The sequence below is a fragment of the Etheostoma cragini genome, chromosome 17, assembly GCF_013103735.1.
Source record: "Etheostoma cragini isolate CJK2018 chromosome 17, CSU_Ecrag_1.0, whole genome shotgun sequence".
In the NCBI taxonomy this organism is placed as follows: Eukaryota; Metazoa; Chordata; class Actinopteri; order Perciformes; family Percidae; genus Etheostoma; species Etheostoma cragini.
The window spans coordinates 13910283-13931336 of record NC_048423.1 but is presented as its reverse complement, the minus strand read 5'-3'; the positions used below and the strand labels follow the sequence as shown (position 1 = coordinate 13931336).

At 40.3% G+C, this 21054-nt stretch overlaps 1 protein-coding gene across 2 annotated transcripts in view; it reads right to left on the bottom strand.

Annotated features, from left to right (window-relative positions):
• The window catches only part of LOC117960475 (collagen alpha-1(XIX) chain), a 90279-nt gene that overhangs the window by 41393 nt on the left and 27832 nt on the right, over positions 1 to 21054 (bottom strand). For both annotated transcript variants that reach the window (XM_034898391.1, XM_034898392.1), the window contains 4 exons: positions 17013 to 17048; positions 15268 to 15297; positions 15130 to 15156; positions 14609 to 14653 (listed from right to left, as the gene is read on the bottom strand). In XM_034898391.1, coding sequence (XP_034754282.1) covers positions 14609 to 14653; positions 15130 to 15156; positions 15268 to 15297; positions 17013 to 17048 — 138 coding nt within the window. The remainder of the gene's footprint in view (positions 1 to 14608; positions 14654 to 15129; positions 15157 to 15267; positions 15298 to 17012; positions 17049 to 21054) is intronic.

The window sequence follows — 21054 nt, the reverse complement described above, 5'->3', positions numbered from 1 at the left end:
ATAAATGCACAGAAGTTGCAAACCAGTTATCGCCTCCTTCTTCAACGCTGCAACACAGGGGTGAGCGTTACAATATTAACCTTTATAACAACACAGTGGAACCAGTGTGTACCTTCTTTTGGAAATTGCACACTTTCCGGTGTTCATGCTTTTTGATGTTATAAACAAAGGCTTGCTTGGCCAGTGCCTTTTGATCATCCGTGTTAATGTATCTTTGAGGCTACATGTGCTTTAATGTGAGCATGAATGAGTGCTTTTCTCACAAACAAAGACAGTGTTCTGGTGAGGGGGATTGGTGTTATTTCTTTCCCTGTCAGTGACAATTGGCTGACAGTGAATCATTGCTATGTTTGCAAAAAGTTCAGACTGTTTGTTCTAGCATTATCCCCCCTTGCTGCCCTTTCTCCCCTGAACTCAACAACAAAAGCAGATTCCTAAAATAAGTAATTCAGCTAATGAATATTTCAAATGCTATTATTCCAAGCAGGTCATGAATTATGCAGTTTTCAAAATGATTTCTCCACATTTTACCTTAAACCTCTGTTAACACCAAAGTGCATACTAATTTGACGTCCATGTATTTGAATATTATCATCAAAACAAACAGTGGTACGCTGGATCTCAATTTTCAACAAATAAAGTTGGAAAAACTGAAGAACCCATATTATCAATTTTAGGCCTGAAGCTTATTTGCAGTTACCTACAAGTTGTACAATAGGTCTTAATAGGGTGATATGATTTTGCTTCTGATTTTATTTCCACATGTGAAACCCCCATTTGGGAAAGATGTTCTAATGTTTCATAAAATGCAATTCTGTCGTACATTCTGCTCACAATAGGAAATACTAACATATTTTATTCTTGAATTACTGCTTTTGTTACATATAAAATAGTCACACAGCATAGCTATGTGTAGCTGAGTGTAAATAAACTTGGTTTGGGGTGTTAATGTTGGAAGTGCATGTCAGGGTTTATTCTTCTTTGAGAACATATTACTTTAATATTTGATAATAACATTTAAAAGACAACAGGTGACCTTGTGGTTAGACTGACACTTTTCTGTACAGAGGACCTCCGGTTAGCACGCCATCTCCAACAAATCTGTGCGCAGTGACAAGAAATAATTAGTCCAGGGCACAGCTGTCATCACCGTTTGCACTCAGTTGACTCTCCAAACTGAAACACCTGCCAGTGACACAGCCAGATAACTGCCTGTGAAGGGACGTACTGGCTGTGCAGTACTGAGATAATCAATATGCCAGCAACTGCCGTAGTGCCCATGAGCACCCAAGCCTTTAGCACAACTGTGTGCGTTGTTTTCAGAGTAGAAACTCAGGGTTTTAAGTTGAATCCTGACATTTCAATGATTTCATAAATTCTAAATGTCATGTTTGGACCTCCTAGACTTTTGTAAAGTGTAACTACAGGGAGACTCTGACATCTGGAATTGAGGTCATTTTATAATCACTTTCAGTCAGGTTAGAGATTTCTTTCTTCACTTTCTTTAAACTGTTGATGTGCTGGCGTTACAGAGAACAACAAATGCTTCTGGGCACAAGCTAATTGTGTATCCGTTTGTATAAGTGGAGAGTGTTTACAGTGTCAACAACTTTCATTGTAGAACTATCAGGGAAAAAACACTCTATCATATATTCAACTTTTACAACAGCTAATCATGCTTTTCTGAATAAAATACTTGTGAACTAGATGTTTAAAGCTATAGTGCACAACTATTTTATATTATTGAACGTCCCTTAAATTCAAGCCATTGCCAAATGAGTTGATACAAAGCTAATTAAGCCTATTAGCTCCACAAAACTCTCTCTGTATTGGTCAGTATGGCTATGTTAGGAAATGATGTAGTCTGGCAACTTTTGCACGCAGAAGCTTGAGTGAAGATAATACCTCATGTGAAGAGTCCATCATATTTTCTTAATATTCTGTGTCCTCCTTGGCTACTAGCAACTCTGTGTGTGTGTGTGTGTGTGTGTGGGTGTGTGTGCATGGAGGGGTGGAATGCGCGATCAAATAAGTTTTTGCCTATTGCTTTTTTTTGTTCACTGTTTTCTCGGTGAAGGAGGTAGACACAACAGCAGAAGAAAGTGTCAGAGGTAAACTGAAAACTCCAAAGCAGTCTCTAGGCAACAAGGATGGAGGAAACTGAAACTGTGGATTTTGACTTCAAAAACGGAAAAAAAGAAAAGTAAGAATGTGAAAAACATGAGAAATGTGTGACAACAAAACAAAAAAATATGTTTTTCTTGATGTACAAGGATTTCAGGGACAGCATAAGAGCTTCTACAGTTGGACTTGGATCATCATGGGTGCCCTAATGCCATAGTACAACACATCACCATTATATGAATTATAACTTGAACCGAACAGACTGGCAAGCTCAAAAAGCCAGCCAGCAGTGTCTGTGAATCTTTTCTTTCAGCTAAGCCAACATAAAGCTTCTCATGTCCTTTTCGGTTTCTCAATCTCTCATTTATTAATTCTCTCCCTCTGTGTATAATATCATAACCCTGCTCTCATTGTCTCATCTCGTCCCTCTCTACTGTCTCCTGTTTTACTTGTCATCTCTCCTTCCTTCTCCTGTCTCCTGTCTCCTGTCACTCCCCCTGTTTTTCCCTCACCCAACTTGCAGCGCCTGTTGGATCACCCTTGCAATCTCTGTTGCTATGCAACGCTCAGTGTCCTATAAATTTGACAACATCCTAGTGGTTGATTATTATTTGAGCGCTGCAGTGTGAAGCCCTCCTTCAGGTCATTGCAGTAGATTAGGGGGAGAGAGAGATAGAGGAAGGCAAGGAAGGAAGAGAGGGATGAGAGAGGGGAAGGAGGTGGCAAAAGATGAAAGGATTGTGGAGGAGAGGAAAAGAGAGAGTCAGAGTTAAAGATGAACCGGCTTCTTGAGTAAATGAAAGATGGGCCGGCAAGACCAAACACATATTCTCCAGCTCGACTTCCAGCTAGTTCCACCCTAAAAAACTTCAAACCATATAACAGAAGTGTGAAAAGCACTCCACATTAACTACTAATTCAATAATGGTGATAGTAAAGCTAGAGTGAGTACATGTTAGAGCTAAGGTAAGAAGGAGCACTCAGCAGATTGACAGCATATTTTCAACTCCAGACTTAATCCACATGGATCCCAGCCTTGACTGGCTTCAGCTCTGCTATGGGTTGTAAAGTGTAAAAGGAAAGCACAGACATGGGGCCAGGCTCAGTCCTGCAACACAAGCCCCAATCTGAGAGCAAAGTCAACAGCGACAGTGACACTCGTTTCTGATGACTCCATAATCCTTATCCCAAATGTCAACATGTTTTCATATGCCTGTCTGACTACCCATACTGGGATAACACAGTGGAGTAAAACGGAGAGGCCAAAATGTTCCGCATTTTTAGCAATGAAGCAGATACACCATCAAAAAGCCACATAATCCACCTGACAAATGCCCCTGTCAAGAGAGGTCACCAGATAAGCTGCAGGTATCTTTCTGAAATGATCACCAGAGGGGACGAAACTCAAACCTGACGCACAGCACAGGGGGATGATAATTCATTTATCTTTTATATGCAGGGATTGCTATCAGGTATCGGGTAAATCAATTTGAACTTCTGTTAACATTCCAAGTTTTATAAATATAAATATATTTAATGTTTGCTAGTTTGTCTTTCTATGTGAAAAAAGATAACTTCCAATAGTGACTATGCCTTTTTTTTCTATTTCCATTCAACCTCTACTTAATTATAAATCAATCCTGTTCTTCAACATCTAATTAGTGTTGTTGCAGGAGCCACAGTATAACAATTTTAGTGGGGGTTTGGTCCTTGAAGTATAGGAGAAAACGTTTTTTCCTGCTAAGTTACACATTGTACATATTGTTATCACTTAATCGTCTAATTCACTTCTAACCAAATATTCCACTCAAGACACCTTGAACAGAAATCTTTGTTACACTGCTTTTCGTTCTTCTGCCCGTTTCATATGTGACACAGAAGTTTTATGTCCTGAAGGGGAAACTACCTGACATTACCAAAGCCAAGTTGTGTTGGTTCTGTGGCTCATGAGAGAGATGACCTTTTCTAGCCTAAAAAAACTCACATGCCATTCCCACTGTTTCTGCCTGAGCTGAGTCCTGTCTCCCTCTGGGGACAAGTGCTCAGGCCACCTGAGCCTTTTGTCTAACTGAACTGCGGCACTGCGTTTAACTAGAACTGAATATGTAACTTATAAGCAGCTGTATTTGCTGGGGAAGTAAATTAGTACAAAACAGTGAAGATAATACAGCCTAATAATAGCCTCATGTATTTTAACAAGTCACAGAAGAACAAAGAGTATATGGTATGGAGTCTAATGTTATTTCTGTCACAGGATGCACTTTAGCAGTACAGCAATGGGAAAAAGACAAAAAAACATCATCCTTCCACACCAGTGGTCAAAGGATTATTTGGACCATCCAAAAAATGAAAATGGACATGGACATCAAGAAGTGTGAACTTGTGTAACATTGTTACACCCAAAAAAGACATTAACACAGAGAGACAAATGTGCACACGATGCATGCACACACAGACACAAGTAAGAGAAAGATTGCTACAACACAGCCTGTCACAATATTTATTCCCAAGTGAAAACGCTTCTCTGCACCAGGCCTGTGAATGATGAAAAAAAAAAGGACGAAAACAACCAGATGTACTTGATTCCCTCATTCCATCGGTCAAACCTAAAGTCTCTTCGGAACACTTATTGTATCCAGATTCAGACAAGATACAGACAATTACTCACACTGCCGGCAAAAGCTAATTTATTCTGTAATTAATTCTGAAATGTCAACCCCTCCCTTTTGCAAATATTTTCTGATTTCTCATTTAAAGATTTACACAATGAACCATGAAAATTCAAAAGCAACCCAGCATTAAGTATGCACAAGGATATCTAAAATACCAAGATGCCTCTTGAACCTTCACATGTTTATCTCAACTACAGTATGTGTCCATTATTTTGTAATATGCTGGAAATGAATATAAACATTACATACAGTCCAGCGTCACAGTTTCTTAAATGGGAAAGTAGTTTTTTACTAGTAGAGCAGAACACTTTGTGAAAATCTACAGTTAACTTGTGATGATGTTTCTATTTCTTTATTTTATAAGAGAATAACTCTCCAACTATCTAGGCACATACTCAGCTTTGTCTACATGCACACTGTAATGTTTTCTCACACATGAACTACAGCTGCTTCTGGGCGTTAGCCTCAAAATATCAAGCTAAGTATCAGTTGGAGAATGGGACAAATATTCAGTGATTTCAGACCAACTGTGCAGCTCGATATGCTGCAGTTGACAGAATTCTCACCAAAGCCCTTTTCACTGTCACATCAGCTATTAACGCTTGTGAGGTAAATATAGATTATAAGGCCTGCATGAAATGTCAAAAACCACATTCCAGAGACTGCTGTCTCACCTGCTTCTGATTAAGGATCCAATTAAAGACAGACACTGCAAATTCCATACTTGTGACCGCCCTCACTGTATGCCATCTTAGGACACTGCACAAAAAAATGCCTGAGCACTGAAGCTTGCAGAGATCCCTTGCACTTGGTAGAAGCCTCAATAAAATAGGATTTGTTCCAGTTGTTTACTGAGGGTTAAGAGGAGCGGCCGGGGCAGGAAGAGAACGGCAAAGCCGACAGCTGCCTGGCAGGGGCTCAAATGCAGCTTAGCATTTTACACCATTCTGACTGGCACACAATGCTCTCTTTAACTTGCAGCCATCTAAATATTCAGGGACGTATAAAGAGATGGCTGACACTGCAGCCGACTTAAGACACAGCTCAGCTGGCCAAGATTGCACCTATAGTCTCTTGGCTAAAGCTTTCTATGAAGGCTTTCCTCACAGAGACTCAATCGTAGATCCTATGTGACCAAATGGTGATTTGTACTTCTGCCACTAGATGGCAAACTAGCTTCATCACAAATGTTCTACACGGTGGGGGACAGAGCCAATAAGGAGACTGTACACTCTCTATGAGAGAGGATAGATGTCCTCAATGCATGAATCTATGATGTGTGTTGGGTAACATTCCTAATTAGGCAGTCTGGCAATTAGGCACTGAATAGCGTAAAGGATATTTTTTATGTGGAGGGCTTACAACGATGAGAGAAGGAAATAGACAAGAGCAAGAAGCTGTATGAGAGCGAGTGAGGGGGACAATAATTTTCATACTGCATTATGGCTCTTTTGAACTGCCACACAATACAAGTGGACACAGGTGGCATTACAAGGGTACCCAGTCATAGAACGCAGCACATAATTGGGTAAAAAAAACAAAAAAACATTTTAGAGCTACTTCAGCAAACACCAAACTCCTCACTGCCACACAGTATGCAAACACACAGCCAAAGGCAAACACAGGAAATGCAGACAGTGGATGTCTGTAGAAAACTAAGCCAAGGCAATCCCAGGGGAGCCTCAAAACAGCTCTTTACAACAGCCACGTCTCTACCACGTCTTCACGGATGAGTTTTAAGAGCTCATTGATTTTAACAACTCCTAAGGAGAGGAAAGAGGGCTGATGATACTAGCTGAATTTGCATATTTATGTGGTGAAAATGATAAATCTATATTATACTATGAGCTTAATCCCCACCTATCAGCTGAATGTATGTGCAATATGTGTTTCCATGCAAGCTGGGTGCCTATTCCATATCACTAGACCGGCATAGCCTCTCGAATGTTCTCATCTCCTAATGGATGCTGTTATTAGTCTTGGCTCTTAGAAATTTCACAGTCTCATCTGGACTTTTGGCTATATTATTCATCCGGAGCAGATTGCTCCCATCCTATGTTTACAGATGCTGAGTGTTTCATTAATGCATTATCCAACAAGTGAATAGCAGAGGGTGAAAATCTACTCTGAATAAAGCCTGGTTCATTTTACAAACCAAATATTTGAGGTCAGAAGAGAATACACTGTGCAAAGATCCACAGGGCGCTTACTCTGGGTACTGTAGCCCTGGGCGAGTCTTGTGCTTCCTATCACTCACCACGCATAACAGATTACACTAAGGTCCCACACACAACCATCTGTACAATATCAGGCTACTGTAAATACGCTGCTCCCTGGCATGCCATTAAAGTGGACACAGTTGAATGTATCTAAATTGGTTGGGGGCAGAATGAGAGTGTGAAGAATCAAAATATGGATGGCAGACTGTAGCAGTTAATGTAGCCTCCCACTACCACGCCTCTGTGTTCTGCAGTGTTCAGGGCTACATCCCCTGCCTGTCCAACCCCCACCCCCCCACTCTGAGCGCTACTCCCTCCCCTTGGCGGAGGAAACAGCAGCCATTGACAGTGCTTACTCAGGGCATGGTTCAATCCAAGCATCATGGATCCTAAAGGCCCTTTTAAAGGTATTTACATTCAAAGCATTTCTCAAACGCTGTCTCTTCCTTAAACAGACCTAAAATACCAGGAGTGTCTTTGTGTATTACTAGACTGTTTGGAGCCAACGAAATCCCACTGTTTGGCTGACTGAAGCCGTGGTGTGGACCGCAGTACCTGGAACAGTCACAGGGGCCAGTCACCTCATGTCCACTGACATATACCAATGAGTCAAGAGAATTCTGTTCAGCAGACCATTCCTGACACACGACACTCCATTAGTGTTGCTATGACCTGGCAGACGTTGACACAACATTTGAAAATGTTGGCAAGGTATAAGACACAGGCCAAGAGGATGCCAGGCCCTGATGAATTCTGACACTCGAGCAGCAAGGACGCGTATATTGCTAGCATTATCCCTGTTGTGTGGTATAGCTCTGTCTCCTGAGAACGTGGTGATGTTGTAGATGTATGAATGAGGGCCGTGCCCCGGCCAACTATAGCAAACTCATCTAATTCTCAGAGGATGTATTGACCTACATTACCCCTGGTTGAACATTAGATTTTTACACATATAAATACACACACACACACACACACACACACACACACACACACACACACACACGCGGTGACTAATAAAGCCAGTGAACAATGTGGGATCAAAGTGGCCCTCTCAAAGTCTTGCCCCCTTTATTCATCCCTTTAATTAATTGGCCAATTAATGTGTGTTTATTATGGACACCCATGGATGTAGCCATTCCGGGGCTCTCTGGGAAAGAGGAGAGTCAGACAGATAAATCAAAGCGCTGTGCATCTGTCTTTGGATGTGCCAAACGCTTCCCCCTGTAACACTCCTCTATCCCAACTGGGCCTAAATGTAAGACCTTTTCGTACCCAATCAGGTCAAATCTTTGTTCCATCCTCCGTCCCAATGCACTTGACATTGACAAGATTAATTGCCTTGTGCACTGGGCAAATGTGCTACCTCCTGGTGTAATACAGGTGTCAGAAGCGTGGCTCTCTGGATTTCCTCAACATGAATTTGGACAGAGAGAGAAGAGAATAACCTATTCTATTTTGTTTAACAAAGGGTTAACGAATCCTCCCCCTGCTTGTAAAATCGCACAGGGTGTAAATCTTGCCATAAAATCTCAGCTGTGAGCCCTGCTGACCTGTAAATTTTTCTCTCTGTGTTACTCTTGCCATTGAGCTTCAACGGGTCGGGCCAAAACTGTAACTACATATCTACATCCCGCTACTGTATTTAAACACTGCTTTATAGACACAGACCATCAATATTTTGCTTTATAGGTGATATGTGTGAGTATCCAGTAGTACTTTAACAGACATAAATGTGAACATGTGCATATGGGATATACTGTATTTTACTATAGTTTGTAAATGTTCTTATATTGCTTTCTACAATTTACCACAAAATGACTAAAGTATAAGCCAAGTGTGTCAATGTAAAAAATTGCATAATTAAATGTTTGTTTTTTAAATGTAACATTTATTTTTAGCCATGATTTATATATTTTTTCTCTTTAATGTGAAATATGTAAATGTGTAAGTATATTAAACAGATCAGTGGCATATCAGATCAAACCTGACTAAAGGCATTTGGGAGAACTGAATTTACCATATCATTATAGCTGTGTACTGAGCAGGACAACAAGAAGCATGGCTCCAGTCAAATAGCTGCTGTAATTTCATGCATTTACTGTATCACCCAAATCAGCAGCAGCCTCCCGCAGAGATCTTCTGGCAGGAAGGCTGGTATTCTCACCAGGGACTGGTTACTTAATAATCTCGCCCAGCGGGTGCTCTGGTAGAGGTCAACAGTCTGTTACAGTTGCATCACTGTTCCTGTCTGCCTCTACCTATGGAGCAGGAAACCGCTGCCAAATGTCCCAGTCCCCACACGCCGAACCATAACTCCTTCCCTATCACTGTCACTGCCTGCTTTGGTCTCTACAGACACACACACTGATCCAAATGAACCTGAGCCAAGTCCATCAGATATAATATGAATATAATATATACTATGGTAGCTCAATTATCTCAAAACAACATTTGCTCAGCCCTGTAGAGGAGAGGCATCTGAATTCCAGTTAGAGTACGCATTTGGTTTTTAGAGAACGGCATACTTTTTCAAACCAAATTAGGTTACATGACAAAAGCTATTTACTATGAAATGATACACAGATTTAGTTTAAAAGATGATGAATGTTATTGTATCTAATCTGACAGTAATGTTTTGACCTGCATTATGCCATCCAGCAGAGCGTACCAGTAGGATATGTGTGTCCTGTTAAAGGAAGAGAAAAGGATTCCTTGCTCCATGGTGATATTGTCCTCACACATGTACATGTTTCAACATGGCTGTGCTGAGAGAAAAAGACCAACAGTATGGTAGGATATAATAATAGCATAAGTGAAATATTATATGATTGTTCCCTGGTATGGAAGAGAACATTCAACAACTAGTTTAAGCATCCAGTAAAAAGATGACCTTTGAGACATGTGCTAGCGCAAGTGTGAAGGCGCAAAGACTATAGAGAAAAATATGCCTGTGCCTTTGTTCATGACTTATGGACAGCTGTCTCAGTCATTCAGCAAAGGGCTTGAATAGGAAATGTAAACACCACTATCACTTCCAACAGACAGCAATTACCTCCCTCTTCTTTGGAAATGTGGACCAGTCCAGTTGCCAAGCAAAGACAAGACAGGCAATCTTTTCTACTGTTTTGACAGATTGTATCCATGCCACTTTAAAGTGCCCAGGCAGCTGTTGTTGATGTACGTTACACTGTTTAAAATTTTCTTTGACACAAGTGAAGAACCGAAAGTGTGTCTGCACTACAATTACTGACGTGCATTGATCTGGGACTGTGCTATCAAACGATCTGAAGTGATGACAGCTGACGAATGTGATGTGACAGCAGTTGAGGTTTTGAGATGTAGACTTATTATTTTACAAAAAGCCATCTCTGCCATTTAACTAGAGGATAGTCTCTTTCTTAAGAAATTGTCTTCAACAAGCGAACATCATGCTCACACCAAAGTTGTTCTCTGGTTTCATTCGACTTGCGGCTTAAGGATCTCATGACTTGTCTATCTCACTGATATGTGCTTTTGGGGAAAACAAAAATCACACAGATATAAGGCTTTATACTACTGCGTGTCTACAATCCCATGATCCAAAGGCTTTAATGACTTTTAGAGGAAACTTTTGCACCTGCATCTGTTACATAGAGCTATCTTGTACTTTCAACTCTGTGAAAAACATTAGAATAAAACTTTACGTTCTAGTAACTGTAATTCAAAAGTGAACAATTGATTGAAGAACAACGACCCGGGAATACATAATTGATGATCTGTCGGACCCTGTAATTAGTGACCACAGTGGGTCTAATGCATAAAGCCTGAGAGTGGAAGCTGATTCAACACAGAATGAATAACCTGTTAGAGAAATCAAAGTGCTGCCATATCACAGAGCTCCAGTCTGTAATGTTTTTTTCAATAGCCATTGATTGTCTGGGTGGATTCTTTTACCTGTGGTATTGGTGTGGCACATCATATCACTTAGTGAGAAAATGATTTCTCCCAGATTAAAAGTCTCTGTTTTAATGGCTTTTCCCTCCACAAGGTCATCTTGTGTGGCCCAGCTAGCAACTGTCTCCAAGCCTTTTCATTTTCATTGTGACTTTTGTTATCTCCTTGACATATGAGGCGAGCATCACATGTGGCACAGTGTCATCCACCCACATCCACAGCTGAGCTACGCAGATGACTATTTCTATGAGCAACAGGAGCCATTTAACAGAAGGGAGAGATACTAGAGACAATCGGAAAGCAGTCAATTGAAAATGTCACCTCGTACCTGAAGGTAAAGTCTTTGTAGCATCAAAGATGACAGAAATCTCACAACATATCACTGAGCTACAACTCACCAGTTATCAAACCAAAAAATCTGCCAACTGTTCCAACTAGTTCACTCTTTAAGCTAAAATTACTTAAATAAATAAATCACTAAGAGGATCTCTACTGCATAATTAATTAGAAGATAACACATCCGTAGTAGCAATTGTACTGTTTTGCTTCCTCAAAGGTTTGCTGCATCATATAGAGAGAATCTATTTCTAAGGCTTACGCATCAATGGTCCCAAAACATGTAATTAGAACAAACGCCTGTCCACGATGTATGACAACATCATATAACTTACATAGCAAACCAAGGGAATCTACATGGCACATTAGTCAGTGACTTATATTTAGCCAGGACTTATTTTTCTATTCAGGTACATTTATACAGTTATTAAGGCTTAAAGTGGTGTGAGGCATGGATTCAAACTCCAAAACCCACCTTGTAATGGGGGATTTCTTAAGGTGATTATTTATTAATCCACAGGAACCTACTGCCTTGCCCAGAGATGAACCCATGTCTGCAGTGAACCCACTCACAACACAGTGCCAACTACCGAAGCAGAGTATGCTTGGAAGACTTGGCACAACATGAATAAACAAAGCTTGCCATAGCGTTCTTGTTTGTTTTGGCTTTAAGGAAGCAGTGTGCATTGACCAAGCGTAGGTTTTCAGTCCTATTTTGAGCATGCAGAATTCTGTCATTTGGTACTTTTGCTTTTTGTCATCAAATCCCTCATCACTTTTGTAGGCACATAATTCTTTGTTATACAGTCCCTAATATTTATATATTGATATTGACTGTCAGACAGGCACTTCACTGCAATGCCAGCTGTTTGTATGAGCATACCAAATAATTGGCTTACAAATGACTACACTGAAAACTCTAAAATTCCAAGGTTGTTCTCTTCAGCATGTACATATTTTTGCCTCCTGGGCCTGTGTAGATTACAATGACAACATAGAGCTTAGCACATCACCACTTGATTAATATTTTGGCACACCACAGTTAGCGAGGGGGACATGTTATTTGTTACTGGTGCTCCCCATCTTCTTTTTGATCTGCTTCAATGTGCCACTGAATTTCAAAGTCCGACTTTTTACCTGTCATTCTGTGTCAATGCCATCAATAACAGATAAAACCAGCCCATTCACATTACTATTAATGGCAATGTGTAATATGGGGGAAATACATTCCCATAAATTCCTCGACATGGTTGGGCCCTTACTTCCATCATGAAAAACTGAATTAGTCATCCATCAAGATAATAAGATAAAACTAAGAGTATGTGAGGGTCACAGAGGGGGCTGGGTGACTGCCCTTGATATCCGCTCTTGCATATGTTGCTTTAAACTTCATAGATAGATCGGTGCAAATGGCATCATTCCTCTTCTCCGCACTGCAATGTCCTCCACATCACCTTGAAGTAAATCTAAATGGCTTAGAGTGGTTGTGTTTTCCTCAACAATAAATTGAAGTAGACAGTGTGAGAGATGGTCTGGCTTGAATCTAAGGACTTGTGAAAGCTTTCCACTCCCAGCTATTCTTTGAAGGTTGTGAAGTGGTCAGTCTATGTCCAGCTTATCTGCATCATTTGTAAATCAGCTACGGCTCTTTGTGAAACCAGTAAGTCACAAGCATGGACAAGTGTTACTAATTGGGTGAGAGTCTCCTGCTGTCTCAGCTGGCCACTAGCCTCTGACAATGATATATGTCCACCTTACTAAAAATAGGCTGTCAAACTGCAGAAACACGGATTGGTCAACAACTTTGAGGCCACATGTGACTTGTAGACCTAAGAATAAGCAGAAACCTTAGCAAATTAACAGTCACCATGAAGTCAGCCAGTCATCAAAGACAAGGTATTAATAGATCAGAACTGTGTCTTCAGCAACAACAACAGCAGAAAATCTGAAATGGCTAGTTTGACGCCCTGTGGTGCAAGAAATATTACGGGTATATAGGAAACCAGGAATCCACAACATCAAACACAGAGTGACTTTCTATTCCTCAAAACCAATTATGATTGAAAGACTCATGGTAAAACTGTTCCACAAGAAAAGAACACACCATAATTGATGCCTCTGACACTCAGTCCCTTTGCCGCTCCATCCCTAATTAAGTCAGGTTAGGTATAAAATAACACAGAACTAATAAAGTAGAAAGGCAACAGCATCAACAACACATCTGCATTAGCCACTGAGATCCCTTTTGTTGACTGCAAATACCTTCCCTGAAAATAGATTACTTCATGCATTGTGGGAAATGATCCATTTAGAAATTATACAACCGACGATAGGTCATAAATTGTTGATGTTATTGGAACAAGTTTTGAGTTTGAATGCATTCACACACACACTGAAGGGTGGAATTCTTGAGGTACTTGTGTCCAGATGTTTTGAGTATTATGCATCATCTCGGCTCTTGCGTAATCTGAAAGGAACATTTGCCTGACCTACTTATGGGTGCTCTATAGCGCCACCTGTTATATGTTTTATATTAGCCTAATTTTTCTTCATGATAATTCTCTGTAAGACAAACTGGAATTCTCATTCTTTTGAGGAGCCTATTTTTCATCATGGTAACAGGCAGTGGGATTGACACCAAGTATATTAAACTGGACACAAAAGGACACTCTTCACCCGTCTACCTGCGAACACTGAGTTGTCAGCCCACCATAATGTTACACAGTTTACCCAATACTAATGTCAGAACACCATGAATTACAAGTACTTCTCAAATGAAGTGGAATTTCACACAAAGAATGTGGGTTATTTTTTTGACAAAGCTTTTAAGAGAGGCCCTCCGTAGTTAACAGTGTTACATATATTAGTAAATGCATACTTTTGTTTTACATTACAGATTCAGACACTTGTATTCCATACCACCATTACTACATTCAGAGGTGACAAATAAATACACGTGGTGTAATGTTTCCATTGATTCAATCATGGACATTGTCTACCCCAAATCAAGCAGGCCTTTTAGGACAGTAAATAGTGTACACTGCAGTCACCAAGTGGGGCCGAACCATGTGTGCTGCCAGTCATATTGTGAGTGTGTGTGACCCCTTGACCTTGAAGCCCATTCTTTTTTGTCATACAACAAGCCCCCACACACACCCTTCTCTCTTTGCAAGCCCAGCACAATCCCTTTGCCACACATCATCTTCGCATCCCCCCCAAAAAAACAGCCACTCAGCTGCCATTTGGCCTTTTCCCTGGTCAGGTCCTCAGTACAGCCACTAGCCAGGCCACACAACTGGTGGACTGTTTCCGTTTACTCACCCTTTTTCCCTCTTTGCCTGGTTCTCCTGGCACCCCAGCCAATCCCTGTGAGAAAAGGACATGTATCATAGTGAATTGGGTGCTAGATTCATGTGGCATTACAGTCAGAGATTTGGGCTTGCTTCCTGTAAAAACTGTTGCAGACAGATGTTTGTGCAACATGTTTTCAGCAGACCAGTGGATAACTAAGAGACTCATAAGCAGCATTAGCTTAGTTAAAATTGCATGAATAGATAGGAGGTATGCACAGCTGCAGTTTTCATTCTTGCTCAGTTTCAAGATGACTTCTCCAGGATCTCCTTAATAGGCAATTTTCAGCCTCGGTTAATCAGAGCTTCATTCCATTATTCTACACAGTATCTTAATAAGGAACAATTAGTACGTTAATCACGGTACGTTCTGAGTAGTGACTTTGTTTTGAAGTTCTTCAGAAAAGGTATACTTGTAGGGTGCTTCAATAATCGCTAGTAGTTGCTTGTTTAAGCACGTAGTATGTGGTAATAGAATGAATATATTGTTACCTTTTCTCCTTTGTCCCCTGGAGGGCCCTGCATTTAGCAAAGAAAGAGTCATGTTTACAAGAAAACAAAGGCATAAACTCAAGAAGACAGAATGTCTATGTATTTTCAGTGAAAACTATATTAACTTTGTTTAAGTACCTTGTCTCCTTTGACGCACTCTTTGTCAGCCTTGGAATCAAACAAACAATACAAAGCGTGACAGTCAGTACGAGAAAACAACTCACATGTTTCATATATAGATTAACAACGTTTGCCAGTTACAGGCAAGAAACCCAGTTGGTCAGGATGTAATTATCTTGGGCTGTGATGACCTGAAGAGAAGTCAGGGCCCAGCTATTACAACTCCCCAGGCACCCTGCTGGCCACTGTTAGGAAAGGGCAGACAGTGTTATCTATCCACCAGGCCATAGAATGGACGCAAGGCCACACACAACCTCTCAGCTTTCCGAATAATTGGTGTCCTCTTTCAATTGGCATCCAAAAGTCAAATGCTGTTGATGTTTCTTGGAAACAGCTGCAAAAATGGACATTTACAACATGTGTCTTGCACGTTAGTCAGAGGCCTCATGCAAAGAACTAACAAAAAAATATTATAAAAATTCATTTAACAAGGAGGCTGACAGCCCTGAGATATTTGCAGCTGTATCTATAATAAAAAAAAGAGTGACAGCTCTGACCTGTGACACCTTAAATAAAACATGCCCCAGTCCATTCAGTGTTTTTGATAATATATCAATTATTCATGTACAATGGTACATCTGTTGTTGCCTTGTGCACACAGCGTTTTGACCTTGGGTAACAAGCATTACAATGCAAATCAACTCAGCAGCAGGTCTACGCTACTTTAGTAACTTCCCCCCAACATTTTCTGGTCACATCAACCAGCCAATTTACTGGCACAAATTGAGAAAGTTTTGCTCAAAACTATGGTCATTTTACTGGGAAAGATTGTTATTTAGCATGTTATTATAAATGAAACATTAGCATTGGAGAAAAGCTAAGGGATGGTGGCTGTGTCCTGTGGGTATCGTAGGCACTTTAGTGACATAAAAGGGGCAAGCCAGAAGCAGTGGGACACAGTTTTTGTGTCACTCCATGGCTGATTAAAACCAGCAGGCTGATCCCCTCATGATGTGTACATAATTAGCTAACAACCCGCAGTATACCTTTAATCTCCAGCAAGCTTCAACTCCCTAGCTACAATGCACTGAGAGTGAGTGTGTTTGCATCTGTCCACATATTCACTATACGTGTTGATAGATGAAAATACAAGCATCTGCTAGTGAATACTGTATATCTGTCTGCTGACAGCACATGAATGAGCACATTCTCATTTTTTCGGGACCACAGAAAGAAGCACTAGTACAACCAGTCCAATTATGAGATCAAAATACAGTACATACAACATGGTGTAGTTCTTCTCGGATGTCTGTAAATGTGAGTCTGCGGGGACAGCCACCAACCCAATAAGTGCATGTCTCACCCATGTTGGATTCCGCCAGCGACTACCTGTCAACCTCCCCCTCACCCTGAGGCTTGGAGTTCTACTATTCTCTGCCTGGCTGCTCATCCCTGTCCTTTTTGGCCTGAATGAGGATGCCCACTGAGCTCTATCAATCTTCTCCTTGTTTTACCCATTCCCAGGTGATGGTTATGTGACACAGGGACTGCTCACCTGAGTGCCTCACTTTCCATCTCTGTGGGCCAGATGTTTTAACACTGTGTGTAGTGCTTGGTCAGCCAAAAAGGCTGTGATATTTAGAAAGCTCAGGCCAGCCATTTCAGGTCACACCAGTGTGAGTAGATTTCAACATTTCTACTTCTTCTGAATGTCCTTACATATACAGAAAGCATAATGAGATGTGTGAACAGTGTGAACTTACAGGCAGCCCCCGAGCTCCAGAAAGACCTACATCACCCTGCAAAAGGAAGATAATGAAAAATAAACTCAGTCACTAACATCTTTATCATTCTGTGTGCAAAAGGCTACAGCTAAATCAGCACAATATATTTTTGAACTTTTGAAGATTTAGCCTAAAGGCCAGTCATCATGTTTGTGAGAAAAACTGAAGGTCAGGATTTTACTATTCATAGCAGTACTATCCCAATATATGCACGATGTGCTATAGGAGGCCATTAACAGGTATTTACAGTATGCCTTAAAATGAAGTCTGTCTGATGACTTTCAAACTGTCAGACAACTGGAAGGTGGGCTGCTGCTACTAAATGTGACAGGCCTTAAAATAAACACAGCCGCACTATATCATGTAAAAGCTTTGCAGTATTAACAATGGACAGGTATGATAACATTGTTTGGTGACTGTGACATACAGGCAGTCATGAAAAGTCATATAAGGAAAGAAGTAGATGTCTTTTTACGCCAGCATTAACCAGTGTAAGCAATGATCTCACATGCTTTTTACTGCCTCTCTTGTCTTTTCAGACAAAACTTATGTATCACTGTCCAATATTTTTGCAGTTATCTCCCCTTTTTCACCACAAACCCAACAGCATTTTAGAAAGCACCGAGTTGAAGATCCGTGGACTTTTCATCTGGCAATACCCGTTTATCAGATGTGGATGGAAGAAAAAAAAAAAAAAGGTGTTTGTAGTTCATATCCATTTAGTTGTCTAAATGAATGTCACAGCTAAAATATACCTGCTATGGGATATGCAAGGGATGCATTACTTTATGCTTCCAAATCTGCCTCCCTCTGTCAGTTTCAATACAAACAAACGCTCCCTCCACCTCTACCCTCCCATCCAGAAAATATGATAAAATATGTTGTGATTCTCTGCTGTCTTCACAGAAACACACAGACCTCATTATAACTTCAAGGCTGGCAGACAGAGCGTTACACCTACAATTATGTGGTGAGTTCTTCCAAAAGACAACAACAACAAATAAAGCCCCAATAAGGGAGAAAAAAAATGAAAGAACGGGAGATATGGCAACTAATTACAGGGAAAACATTTCATCTTATACACGGAAAATAATCCCTCTGTGGGATGACAAGAAAAGAAAACTTTAAAAAATATTTTCTGCATTGCAACAAGAGTTTATCTAATTCATGTCAGTGATGTCAGGGAACAGGGTATAAAGTGGCTGCCGATAAGAACAAGGTTTTGCGTCAAACTCCACTGCTGCACTTCCAGCTTGTCTTAAATCCCAGGTTTATGAAATCAGTCATAGCCTACTGCACAAGACATACCTGTTGGATTTCTATAATTTGGGAGCACATGTCAAATGTACTCTAAGTCAAGAGACCCTGTGAGGAGTCACTAAACAAGAAGGCAATATTATGCAAACCACATTTTTGCCGCAGGCTTTAGTCCCATAAAAACTGGTTAGAGAGGGCAAGATGAAGAGATTTTGTTGGGTATGTCCATTACAAAAAGCTATTCCTATGAATATACAAATACTCTGCAAATATAGTGAGTGGAACATTTTCTCTCAGCCTGGATAAAAGCTACTCTATATGACCATCAATAAGCTCTTGCTAGGTTATGATGGCAATAACAGTGTTCTTTAGTTGGCCATGTTTGGAGTAGCAATCATAACAGCACTTCAAACAGATGGGCAAACACGTTATTGAGATGGGGATTACAGCTCATGAAAGTCAAGCAGTTTTTCTTGAAATATCTATTTTTTTATAAATAAAAAAATAAACCATTGATGGTGTAATTTTGTCCGGGGTCCAGTCTGTATGGCAGACTCACTCACTTTGTTTCCTTTCCGACCAACTGGCCCTGTGTCACCTTTCAGACCCCGGGAACAAAAAATATACAATATATTGAAGTATATTTCTTTTTAGTGAGAGTTACGAATTAAAAGATGGTTATAAAATATAACCCAACATGTGTTATTGTATGTCACTATGTTAACCCTCAGTAGACAACTATCTCATGCAAGTGTGAGATTCTCATGCCTACCACAACCAGTCAATGAGAGAAGCAGGTAATGCCAATCATTAGATGCTGCATGTACCAAAAAACTGCTGAGAGATTTACAATCAGTGTTTTTACCCTCGTCACATTTAGGTTTAGCAAGGACTGTAATTGTCATTGCTTTTACACCTTGAAGCAGACAACCTGAGGGTGGAATTGAACTAGGCAAACTCGGGGCAAAGGCAAGCCTCCCGGTGGTGAAGTGTGAAAGAAGAGGGACAGCTGAGATAAAGAGTGATAGCTGATGAATAAGACTTGACACATATTGACAGGCTAAATTTGCAGCGAGTCTTGTTAGGTGTGACACATTTGGGCCAGTCGCAACTCTTTAAAAATGGGTTTGGGGGGGCGGGGTAACGGGCAAGATGGGGAATGTGAGCAGTCTGCAAAATGAATCAGAAATACAATCATTTGTCACAGTTAAATTTAGAGTTAGAAAGGCTATTAATAGTGAATTATATATCTGCAGAAGATGATTACCTACCTTTATCACATTAAGTCTGGCTCCACCAGAGACGTGACTGATTCATTGCCTTTTCCCTGCAAGCCTTGTATTACACACTACCAATTCAGAGAACAGAAGCAACACTGGTTTAAAAAATTGCCACTATGGTAACTACAGATACTTCAAGTTGCCTATAAGTTGTACTTATGATGACATTATTGTGTCATGATTTTATCAGACTGTATCACTTCATATGGGCCCTCAGCCCACGCACACTGTCAATAATAGAGCAGCTGTCTCTTAGCTGTACATGAGAGCCAGATTCTTTATTTAAATTGACAGCCTAACCACTTTACTAGGGCAATCTGACACAAGGGGATCTAGAAGCAAATTTTCCTCTGAGTTATTACCAGTAGCACAAACGAAGGAGCATCACAGCACAAGGCTCATCTGATAACAAGGACGTAAACAAGTTCGGGTTCTGTTGACTACGGAAGAGTATTTGATTCATCTTGTAAGAATTTTGCCAGCATTTTTGTAATGAGGAGATCTTGTCTCATTGTTGTGTTGAAAAGCTTCTTGTAATATAAACACGTTTTGTTGTTATTTTCATCCTTTTCATTCATTATGTGGTGTCCTCTTGTTATTATGATAAAAGGCTGACAGTTGTTCCCATTCACAGCTTTGTGTTTGTGAGTTAAGAGCAAATTCAAACGCACTTATAAAACCATATTACTACACATTATCCACTTCAGCCATGTAGAATGACATACTTTAGCATAATCTTTTAAAGTATGCTCAGTCCAGAGACATGGGTAGTTAAATTATTATTTACATCATAAGTGACCAGCAAAAAACTGACCACTCCTAAAAATCCAAAACAAAGGGAATTCAATAAATGTAAGCTTAAGTACAGTAAGCGGGTGTTATTTTACATGGGTTAAAATAAAGCCCTGAAGCTGCTTAAAACAACACGGTGTGCCTAGAACTGACATATTTAAGTCAGAAAGACTTACCCATATGATTACTATGTGAGTTTAAAAAAAGAAATCATAAATATTTGATGTTTGCATGTTGCCCTCTACCACATCCTATCCCACAGACTGCACACACAAGAGAGTATGTTTACAGAGGAGTTGACAGAGGACTTCCATAACTCAAGCTGAATAATGCAGCTGGAATTAACTGCACGCTGGTGAGTTATTTTCCCCATGGCACATATCCTTATCAGAAACCAAATTCAGATCAGTCGGAAGCTCAGTCAGTCAAAATGTCACTCTTTCATCCTTTGTTGAATGATAAGTCGCTCAACTTGTTTTAGAGTCTGCAACCGCTGTTTCTTATATGTTTGCCACTGATACATATTTTAATCACAACATTCGACAAAATGTTGGTGGTTTTGCTGTTCATAATAACTTACGTAATTTATCAACTTTTCTAAATGCTATGTACTCTCTCAATTTATGCTGAGTGATGCTAATGTTCCCATGTGTGCTTGTGGTTGTTTATTTAGTCTCATGGTTGTATGTTTC